The sequence below is a fragment of the Ovis canadensis genome, chromosome 2, assembly GCF_042477335.2.
Source record: "Ovis canadensis isolate MfBH-ARS-UI-01 breed Bighorn chromosome 2, ARS-UI_OviCan_v2, whole genome shotgun sequence".
Lineage (NCBI taxonomy): Eukaryota > Metazoa > Chordata > Mammalia > Artiodactyla > Bovidae > Ovis > Ovis canadensis.
Window position 1 is genome coordinate 37476136 of NC_091246.1, and position 10815 is coordinate 37486950.

The following is a 10815-nucleotide window of genomic DNA, read 5'->3' on the forward strand; positions in this document are numbered from 1 at the left end:
TCCTCTCCCTCCCAGGACCACACCTCTCCCTACCGTTGACATATTGGTAAATGCTCCTACCTTCTACCTAGGCACACAGCCAGGGAACTAAGACTGTTCAGTCTCCGTAGATTACCAAGCCCTGTTGATATGATTTTCTAAAATATCTCTTATACCCATCAATTTATTTTCTGTCCTCTCTGGGTGCTTGTCATCTGTCTTTTGAATTATCCCAATGTCCTTCCGTATTTTCTCTCTGATTCTAGTCTTATCTCCTCTAATCTAATCTTCATGTTGCTACCAGATTAGTTCTTTAAATAAATTTTTCCTTACTGTAAAAGTAACATATGTTTGTTATAAGAATTTTAAAAATTCAAATAAAAAAGGAAAGCATTACCCACACAATCTCTGCCTAGAGATAGCCACTGTTAACATTTTAAAATACATCTTGCTAGTCTTTTTTCAGTACATATTCCAGCTGTTAAAATGGGATCATTACTAGGTTAAAATAGGATCATTTAGAGGGATAGATAGATGTATGATATACCAAGTATAAGAAAAACATTGATGGTAGACTCTAGATGTAAGTATATAATTCATTGTAAAATTCTTCCAACATTTCAACATGCTTGACATTTTTCATAATAAAGCTTGTGGTGTTTTATTTTTTTAACTTGCATTGTAACTCTTACATAGTTTTCTAGATATGCCCTTCTCTCGGTGTCCTTTTCTGGATTTCACACACATTGAACCCTCTGTTTTGAACCTGTCCACAGACCTTACGGTGCAAACAAATTGAGTGATATTTCTCCCATGTTAGACAGTTTTTATTGTGAAGTATTCAGGAGATTTAAAGTGTGGGAGGGGCACCTTCTGGTCTGAAAGGAATGTTGGCAAATATTGATACTGAAAGGAATTTGAGGATTTTTTTAATGGTTCTTGATACTGTCTTATATCTATCCAATAGACCTGTTTTAAGTGCTTCATTATTGTTTCCTAAGGAAAACAGTTTATGTTTAAGCATTCATCTTATGTAGAACAATCATTCTTAATTCAGGAGTTGTGGTCCTTTTAAGGGGCCTAGGAACCTCCCTGAAGTTGAGTGTGCAATGTAGATCCTTGGTGTATTTTTCCACAGAAAGAAGTCTTTAACATTCCTAAGTCTGAAGAAGAGGTACTGTGACTCAGAAAATGTTCAGCACCACTGATCTAGAGTGGAAGTTGCCAGATCCTGTTGCCTAGTAGAAATCACCTGTGCATTCATGCCCCAGTAACCTGAGCATTTGGCTTGGAACATTACTGAGCTTTGTCAAATGTATTATGTTCTCTTTTGAAAAGTCTCACCAACCACATTACACTTAAAGGTTACATTTTGATGTAACCACTTCCCTGGCAGTACAGTGGTTAAGACTCTGGGCTTCCAATGCAGGGGGTGCAGATTCGATCCCTGGTTGGGGAACTAAGATCCCACAGGTTGTGGGACAGGCATGGTCAAAAAAATATACATATATATGATTATATATCATCTCCTACACTTCAGTTGAATCATCCTCTCAGTGTAGCTGTTAAAATGCATACTGCTGTCCATTTTGGTTTGGGCCACTGGCCAGACTTCTGCACATGTGAACATGGTGCCCAGAGGACTAGGCTAAGAAAGTCCTGGCTTCTGTGGGACTGTCTCGTGGTGAGTTGGTATGTCTGATACCCATGGTTTCCTTGCCCGGCAGGCTCGCGTGATGGTTCTATGGGACTCTGGGAGGTGACAGATGATGTGTTGACCAAAAGTGATGCAAGGCACAATGTGTCGCGAGTCCCTGTGTATTCTCACATCACTCACAAGGCCTTAAAGGACATCCCCAAGGAGGACACAAACCCTGACAACTGCAAGGTCCGGGCTCTGGCCTTCAACAACAAGAACAAGGTATGAGCTTGCCAGAGGTCCGTGAAGCCTATTCCCCTTGCTTCAGTTTCTTGGCTTATGTCTTGGAAGATGCACTTCCCTTCTCTTTTCCCGAGTCAGAGCTTACTGCATAACTCGGTTCTGAGCCCAAGTGGCATCTCTTGAAGACTGAGGGATGCTCAGTAACAGTCTCTCTCTGAGAAAGAGTATAACTAAAGTTACGAAACCTACCCCTTGCAGTGAGTATTCTTTGCATGGTTCATGTCTGTTAACCTCTCAGAGTTTCCCCAGGGCCATTCTGGTCTGTCTCTCATCTGCACGTGACCTTGCAGGTGCTTTGTTTTGGGTATGATTTTCCTATGTGCACTCACTTTCTTCTCTCTTGTATTCAGTTTCTTTTCATTCTTCACAGCCTCTTTTCAATGCTTCCATCAAGTCTAATCATCTGAGTCAGATCTCCTGAAACTGAACTATTAAATAGACTGCTGGTTTGAAGACCCAGACCCATAAGAGAAGAAAGGCTTTTCCCAAAATTTGAGTCAGACCACAATTTGAGGGCTAGTTCCCGTAGCCTCCCATCTCTCATCCATGTTTAGGGGTTGGGGTAGACTTATCTCCTACCTTAGACCCTCTACTTACAGAAGCTCTCACACTGAGACTTACAAAACTGGCTTTCATGTGTGTGCTCTGTTCTAACTGTCAAACAGGATGTCATGTGTATGATTGTATGCTACTGGTTTTTTGAACCTTGAGTGTCTCCGTTCAAGCCTGGACTAGAAGCAGCCTTGCTTTACTATGTTGTCCAGCTGCATTTCATAGGGTGAGATGAGGGGCTAATAATCCCTGGCACCATCATGGGATCCAAGTGAGGAATGGAGGACCCCATCCTGCAGGTATTCTCCTGCTTACTGTTGTATGTTAGTTGCTGTGTGTATGACCTGTTTTTCATTGCTTTTGCAGGAATTGGGAGCAGTATCGCTGGATGGCTACTTTCATCTCTGGAAGACTGAAAATACCCTATCTAAGGTGTGATGAACATGACTTAGTAGTTTCACCTTTAAAATACTGTAATCTTCTCGGAATTTTTCATTCTTATCTAAAACATGGATTCTTGAAGTGTCTGGACGTGTGATCACGTGGTACATGAACTTCTGAGTCTAGCCTGCCTCTCTCGAAAATCTTTTAAAGAAGTCAGTGGGGTGATGCTTTCACATGGTTCACATTGCAAGGGCCTGCTAAGAGACTCCTTTAACTCGCAGGCCTCCATTCCACAATGCATCTCAGTATTTGCTTATGCATTGTGCACTATTTGCAGCATTGTAAGGGCAGGCAAACCTAAATGTTAGGAGTTGTTGACAAAAATCGATTAAAAGAAGTCATCTCCAAAATAATCATGTAAGATATGTGTGTTGGTTGCTTAGTCGTGTCCCAGCTCTTTGCAACCCCATGGGCTGTAGTCTGCCAGGCTTCTCTGTCCATGGAATTCTCCAGACAAGAACACTGGAGTAGGTTGCCATTTCTTTCTCTAATGCAAGGTATGAGTTTACAATATTTGCAAGCAGCTTTTGCCTAAAGCTAAATGTACCTGTCAATCCTTTGCTCTGTTCTTGTCCCAGAGGCCTTTGAGACTTATTCCTTCTTTGATGGAATCTCTTTCAAGAGGAAGCAGAGCTCCAGGAATCACTGATTCCTTCATGTCGCAGGAGCCTTTGGGCTCCACCACCCTTTCTGGATGCCTCAACTTCAGTGGGCTCTGAAGATTGGCTAAATGATAAGGATCCAGGGTCAGCGCTGATTGGGCTGCCTGGGTTGAGCAGAGCCACGAGTGTGCTTTCTGTAGTGTAAGCTACCACACAGTGGGGGATTTAGGCTGCAGGTAGCCAGAAACGAGGTCTCCTACCTGAAGATCAGTGAGAAGGTTAGGCTCTTCCTGGGAGAGAAAACAGATGGGCCCTTGGCTTTAGTGCCCTGGAGTTATCCCTGGAAACAGCCTGTGGTTTTTGGCCTTTCTCTCTGCTTCTCATTATTTAATTCCAGCTTGACCTTTTCCCCTAACCAGTCCTCTTCAGTACTTAGATCTTGTTTATTATCACCACCCTTTATTTCTCTAACATGCCTTGGGATGGAACAATACATGTCTTTTGATCTCTGACTTTGCATGTCTTGTGTATGAGGAAAGCCCACAGAGGTGGGCAGCAAAGAACAGCGCCCTTCTGTATACTCTCTAGTATTACCGTGGTTACCTTTCTCCCCTCTCTGTTTTCAGCTCCTCTCCACCAAACTGCCGTATTGCCGTGAAAATGTGTGCCTGGCCTATGGTAATGAATGGTCAGTCTATGCAGTGGGCTCCCAAGCTCACGTCTCTTTCTTGGATCCGCGGCAGCCATCATACAACGTCAAGTCTGTCTGCTCCAGGGAGCGTGGCAGTGGTAAGAGCCCTGTGTGCCCCTCAGGCTTACAGCTGCATTGCCATTGGTTTTTCACCTTCTGTTTCTATATTGGTTTCTAGACAAGTACAGAGATCTTTATGAAGGTGTTTGGTAACACAGAGGGGAGCTGGAATGCCTGCATGGCAGCCAAGCTTCAAACACTTTAGACAAATGTGTGGTCACAGAAGCCTTTGATGGAAACCAACCGTCAGGATATTGGTGGTTTCCGTACTCCCTCACATCACTCTACTCTCTTTCCTGTGTTAGTTTTTTTGTTGGAACTCTGCCTGAACTAGAAAATTCATTTTATGCTAAGGGATGATGCAGTCGACTGAGGGGCATTTTGCAGAGGGCTATGAGGAAACTTTTGGGTGTGATAATGATTATTTTGGTTGTGGTGATGGTGTCGTGGATATATACATATGTTAAAATTCACATTGTGTACTTTGAACATTTGCAGTACATTGTATATTGATTGTATGTCAGTAAAGATAAAGAAGATACTTAGTTCTGACCACCGGATGAACTAGACTTCAAAACCCCACCATCACCACCACCACCAATCTTTAATAGCATATTCTCTCTGAGGGCACCCTCATTCTTTATTGAGGAATAAAAAGGCATGCTTGTACTGTACTTAAAGATTTTAGAATACTTCAGTCAGCCATCTCATTTCATCTTACAAAGAACGCTGTGGGAGGCAGTTTACACCCCATTTTATAGAGGAGGAGACTAGGACCCAGATAGGTTAAATAACTTGCCCAGCATCACACTGGTTGGTGGGGGAACAGCCCAGGGACCAGAATCTAGAGGATCCAATTTAACAAAGTGTGTTTTCTTCTTCTCTCTCCTTTGTCCCCCTTCTCTTGTAAAAGCGTGGCTGCAGTTAAAAGGCACTGCATGGGTTACACTTTAGCTTCCCTTCTCTCTTTCAAGTAGTATTTATTTTCATGCAGATGTTGCAGATACGGCCTTTGTTTGGGGCTTGTTTTTAGTTATCTTTGAAATACTTACATTTCAGAACTGAGAGAGTAACTGTGTGTAAGTAAGGGAAAGAGTAAATTGCCTTGGCAGGAATGATGTCTGCAGTGAAGAGATTTTGGTTACTAAAATCTCTTTTAGAGAGTGGCATTCAAACCTAATAAGAAGATACTGATTTCACAAATACTAGTGAAACCTCTTTGCATCGCATGCTCTTATTTAATCCGCAGATGCAGCAGATGTGTTTTCCCTGTGACCCAAAGGGATTAGGTGACTTGTCTTAAATTCACAAGTGAGAGACTGTGCACCTTTGAGTCTTGAGTTCTAGGCGATTTGCCACTCTCCTAACACACTTAATACCAGATAAAGACCTCTTGCCATGCCATGGTAGTGGTTTTAGGTCAAATACAAGAAAGTCTTTGTTAATGTAATGATTTATAAATATGCACATTACCCTCAGTTTCAGTGTGGGTTAGAAACATATAATGGAGAAGAGCTCAGAGTGATGAAGGATGATACAGAGTGAGCCAAGGGGAGGCAAGAAGGCTCAGGGCAGACTTGCGGTCCTAAGCCACAAGCATCTCAGGCATCATCAGGCACTTCTCCGAGGCTTACGGGAAGGGTCCTGTTAATGTGCGGAGGGCCAGTATGGCATCACGGTGCTTTGGCTTGTGCGTGAGCTAGGTCTGCCGTAGGAAAGGTGCTGAGGTATGTCGGGGTGGCATGTGAACTCAATGCCAGAGAAATTCGGGCTCACAGATCTGATCGCCCTTTTACTTTTCTCTCTCTCAGGGATCCGGTCAGTGAGCTTCTATGAGCACATCATCACTGTGGGCACAGGGCAGGGCTCCCTGCTGTTCTATGACATCCGAGCTCAGAGGTTCCTGGAAGAGAAGCTCTCAGCTTGTTACGGGTCCAAGCCCAAACTCGCAGGAGAGAACCTGAAACTAACAACTGGCAAAGGCTGGCTGGTGAGTAAGCCCGGGCCTCACATGGTTACTAGCCAGTGACAGAAAAGTTGTCTTTACATTCCCACCCCTACTAACACATCATAGTTTTTCACTAGTAGGAGGCAGGTAAAGACACTGTCCCGTGATTTTTGTGTTTGTGTCTGCACATCCATGGGAAAACTGAGGCCCAGAAGACACACCAGTTGACCCAGGATAACCTGCAGGTGATAACAGTCAGAAGGAGGAGCCTCCCCCTGAAACTGCCAGTGAATTATTAAAGCATTGGTTCCAGCAGTCCTGAGAAGACCTTAGGCTTGCGTAGCATTTCTTCATCCTACTTGGCTCCTCCCTAATGTCATTTGGACAAATGGGGCCCCAAGTCCATGAGCACCAGTCTCCTGGGATCCACTGATACATAACAGGACCTTCTCCTTTCAAGGGGCCCAGAAAGCATTCTTGTCCCTTCTTTCACCTTTTCTGCCCCCCTGGCAAGTGCTAACAGAGTCTTTTTTTTTCCCCCGTAGAATCATGATGAAACCTGGAGGAATTACTTTTCAGACATTGATTTCTTCCCCAATGCTGTTTACACCCACTGCTACGACTCGTCTGGAACGAAACTCTTTGTGGCAGGAGGTCCCCTCCCCTCAGGGCTCCATGGAAACTATGCTGGGCTTTGGAGTTAATGACAACCAACTCTCTCCCAAAATGCAGAGATTTACACTAACTTCCATCTTCAGTTTCCATTTCTTCTTTTGATTTTTTTTTCCAATTGTGTGAGGCCCTCATATTTTAGTGGGAACACCAGAGTTTGCCTATGCTTTAAGCACTTGATAGGAAGAACCTCTGTACAGAAATCTAAAGGACTTTTTGTTTTTTTGTTTCGTTTTTTTCTTTCTTTGGTAAACAGAATTTAACTTTACTATCTTTTTTCTTTCTGGCTTCTCAACTAGACATTGTTAATTCCTGTTTGTATTTGTTCTTTAAGTGACACACACTCTCCCCTCTCTGGGTTCCTTAGATTAACATAGTCATTCTCACCCTTACTTCACTCTTGAGAGGTAGGGCTCCTTTATAATTATATAATTGCTGTCCTAGACTTTCTGTGAAAGTTTGGGGGCTGTGTGTGTATTATATGTGTGGTGTCTGTGTGTGTGAGAGAGAACTTGTGTGCCTGCAAGTACCGTGTGTCATTGAAGTTACCTGGAGTGAGGATTACTGTAATTAAAATATTTATAAAAGAAACAACTTTATTCACAGAGTCCAGCTTTGGGACTGGTCTTTATCTTGTTTTGTAAAGTCTAACAACACTGATTATAGGAAGTAAAAATAGAAAGGAAAACAAATCACCAGTAGGAAACCCTTTGAGTTCGATTGAAAGCTTCCTGGGACTCTGATGCCAGGACCCCAGAGTAATCCATCTCCCACCTGCCTCTCCCCTTCTGTGTGTCCCCTGGGGGAGGACATTGCTGTGTGTGTGTCACTTCCACTTCAATCTCCCATCTGGTCAAATCCATGGCCACTACCCCCAAAACATCAGAGTCTCAGTTCAAAATGCGGCTCTGGCAGTTGCAGAAGGTCTGGTGGGACTTAGTAAAAAGAATTTCCATCCCAACCCCCCTCCCCCTCCTTTCAGACAAGACCTGATATGGTTTCTCAGGGACCTGGAATGGGAGACCTCAGGTCTGCTAAAATTCACACGCTTTGGTCCCTTTGGCTTTGAGGAGAAACTTCTTTGCCTTTCTTCTAATCTCCCCAGTGGGTTTTGCTTGTGTTTTCTAAAATGGGTTCAGTTCAGGAGGGTGGGGATGAGCAGGGGATTTATCTGTGTGTAGTGAGTGCCTCATGTGTGGAATGTGTGTTTTCTGAAGACAAGGGAGCCACTCTGTTGGCTCAGCCCTGGGATGGCGACAGGGTGGCCTACAGCCAACAGCGTTGTGCATGTAAAAGCAGCAATGTGATCAGTGATTTGTTCCGCCCCTGAACTGTTTAGTCTGAGGTTTTTGAACTTGCAGGCAACTGACTGACCAGTTACTGCTTGGTTTTTTATGCATCATATTGCAGATAAGAGCTGTTCCCACCCCCACATTCCTCCACCACTCTAAGCACATACTCTGGTAGCAGCCCATTCTGGGGGAAAGAAGTCATATTCCTGCACTCTAGTGTCCAAGTCGCTTTCCCAGTTGTCCCCCCTGCTCTGGGTGTAACTGAGGAGATTGGAAAAAAAAAAAAGAGTGTCTTCTCTTTGGTGATGGCGGCTGATGGGGAAGGGAGACAGCAAGTCCACCCTGTATAGTGTTGCAAGGCATACACCATAGGTTCTAGAATTCTCATCTTCTAACCTAGAGATATAGGTGCTATAAACAGGGAATTAAGCAAAATGCTGGATGCTACAGATCTTTTAATTGTCTTAATTTTTTTCTATTATTAAACTACAAGCTGTAGATTTCTTAGTTCTCACAGAACTCATTTTAAACCTACTTGTATAAAAAAATAATTTTAGAATGTTTTGTACTGTTGCCAGACCCTCTTCTGTGATGGGTAATGCATTTGATTGTTTGAGGTTTTGTTTTTCAAAATGTAGCACTTGACTTTTTGCCAAGTAAAAATAAATAAATATTCCAGTGCAAAGTGGTTTGAGTATGTGTAGCCAAGAGGCAGCAGGAAAAAGGTCCCAAGTGACTGGTTGGAAGGTCAGTTTGGGGTTCTCGGATTGCTTGAAGCAGAACACAGGAGTTCCCTCAAGGGTAAAGGCGGGTCAAGGGCAAACACACTAATACCTGCTTGCTCCTGGTCCCCAACCCTGGCCCAGGAGCATTTGCTCGGGAGTCCAGTTGAGAGTAGGTATGCCTGGAGGAAGTGTGTGGTACTTGGAGAAAAGTACAGACTGACAGGGAGGGAGCATGCTAGTCCTTGCTCTGAGTGACTGGATGAGCAAAGTGACCAGTTCCTCTTACATAAACCAGGGGTGGTGATGGGCCCCGTCTGCTTCAGTGGAGGGGCTCTGAGAATGACTGAAAGTGCCCCAGGAACAGGCTTTCATTTTGTTGAAGTTGGAACCATAGATGCTCACTGTAAGAGGAGAAACCAGTCTTTAGTGAGTGATGTTCTTCCCAGCGGGCTGTCGCTGAGAGAAAGGTGGACTGCTGAACCCTACCACTCTCCTCACAGTCATCTCTGGAGGACCCATCAGGACTGGGCCACAGAGTCAGGCAAGCTGGATACAGCTGCTGTTAGAGACTGCTTCAGAAGATGATTCATACAAGCAACCACCTATTGATACATGATCAAAGGCTGCAAAACAGGAAAGGGGAAGTGAAGGAGTTGAAGCAGTTGAAAGGGCTTCCCAGAGGAGAAGAGTTAAAGCATTTGGAAAGGGACTGACATTAGCCTTTCCCAGAATGAGATTTTTCAGAATCCCCAATCCATAGAATAGTAATGGTTGTTTGCAAAACATCCCATGTTCAGATTACTTGGGGGAAATGCAGATGAAAACAAAAGACATGTTTCTTCACAACCTGAGGTTTGGGGTTACCATGGGACTCGTGCATGAGACATGTTCAGAAAAAGGTGACAGAGTGTGGGGAGGGCCTGGCCTAGACCTCTGGCCTCTGTGGAATCTTGGCCCTGCTCCCACTTTCCAGCCAGACTTTGCAGCATGCTATGTATCACAGAAGGGCTTTGTGGACTTATGTGGTCCCTCCCATTCCTGCCAGCAGGCCTTACTCCCAGGCCATGAAAGAAAGTCCTTGTTTTTAGGCACATGCCTCATTCGAAATGGTCTACTGGCTCCTCCCATCATACTTCGGGTCATTTTGCAGACGGCTTTGGAATCTCATTTATGCTCCAGGTTCCCCCATCCCTGCCACTCCAAAAGTGGATTAGTATTAGTCTGGTCCATTAAGATAATTTAATGTTAAATTTATTACTGTTCCTAATAAAGCTAAAGATTGCCAACCCAGGGCTCTGATCCTAAACATTTCCTAGAGCAGGTACCCAGGAAAAGAAGTCAGGGTGTCAAGATCCTTGGTTTAGGATTGTGGAGTCAATCTTCTAAGATCCTACAATCCAAGTGTTTTCTTCCTTTCTTTTCAGTTGGCTCGTGTCTCAGAGACAACAATTTTGGGGCACGGGGTATGAAGGAGAGAAAACAAATACTCCATGTTTCTTGCTTTTACCCACATCTCATTTCATACTATTGTGCTGAAATGGCTGGAAGGTTTGGAAGGGTAGAAACATGGGCTTCTAATTCTGTAATTACTGACGAAGACAAAAAAATTTCAGGTTTGTTAACTTGATTCTCCTGCCTTCAGTTCCTCCAAAGAATTATCTAGAGAAACAGATGGTAAAAATTTGTTTCTAAACTACCTCTAGAGAGAGAGGTGTGAACTGAACTCAAGATGGAATTGTGTAAACTTATGATTCAGCTCTCCAGACAGGTGTGAGTTGTCCTCTTAAATTCCCCCTGGGTTGAGCCTCACATCTGAACACTCCTCTTTATTAGTGTGTAATTGCTGAAGTCAGAACTTTTAAACGATAGTAATACTCATTAGCTCAGTGAGTTCAGTGTCACATGTTT

General features: G+C 43.8%; 1 protein-coding gene across 7 annotated transcripts in view; it reads left to right on the plus strand.

The window, feature by feature from the left end:
• The window catches only part of DCAF12 (DDB1 and CUL4 associated factor 12), a 37173-nt gene extending 28306 nt beyond the window's left edge, over positions 1-8867 (plus strand). For all 7 annotated transcript variants that reach the window (XM_069575875.1, XM_069575877.1, XM_069575880.1 and 4 more), the window contains 5 exons: positions 1707-1900; positions 2840-2905; positions 4146-4308; positions 6082-6260; positions 6764-8867. In XM_069575875.1, the coding sequence (XP_069431976.1) occupies positions 1707-1900; positions 2840-2905; positions 4146-4308; positions 6082-6260; positions 6764-6922 (761 nt within the window). In that variant the 3' untranslated portion in view covers positions 6923-8867. The remainder of the gene's footprint in view (positions 1-1706; positions 1901-2839; positions 2906-4145; positions 4309-6081; positions 6261-6763) is intronic.
• The last annotated feature ends 1948 nt before the right edge of the window (positions 8868-10815 follow it).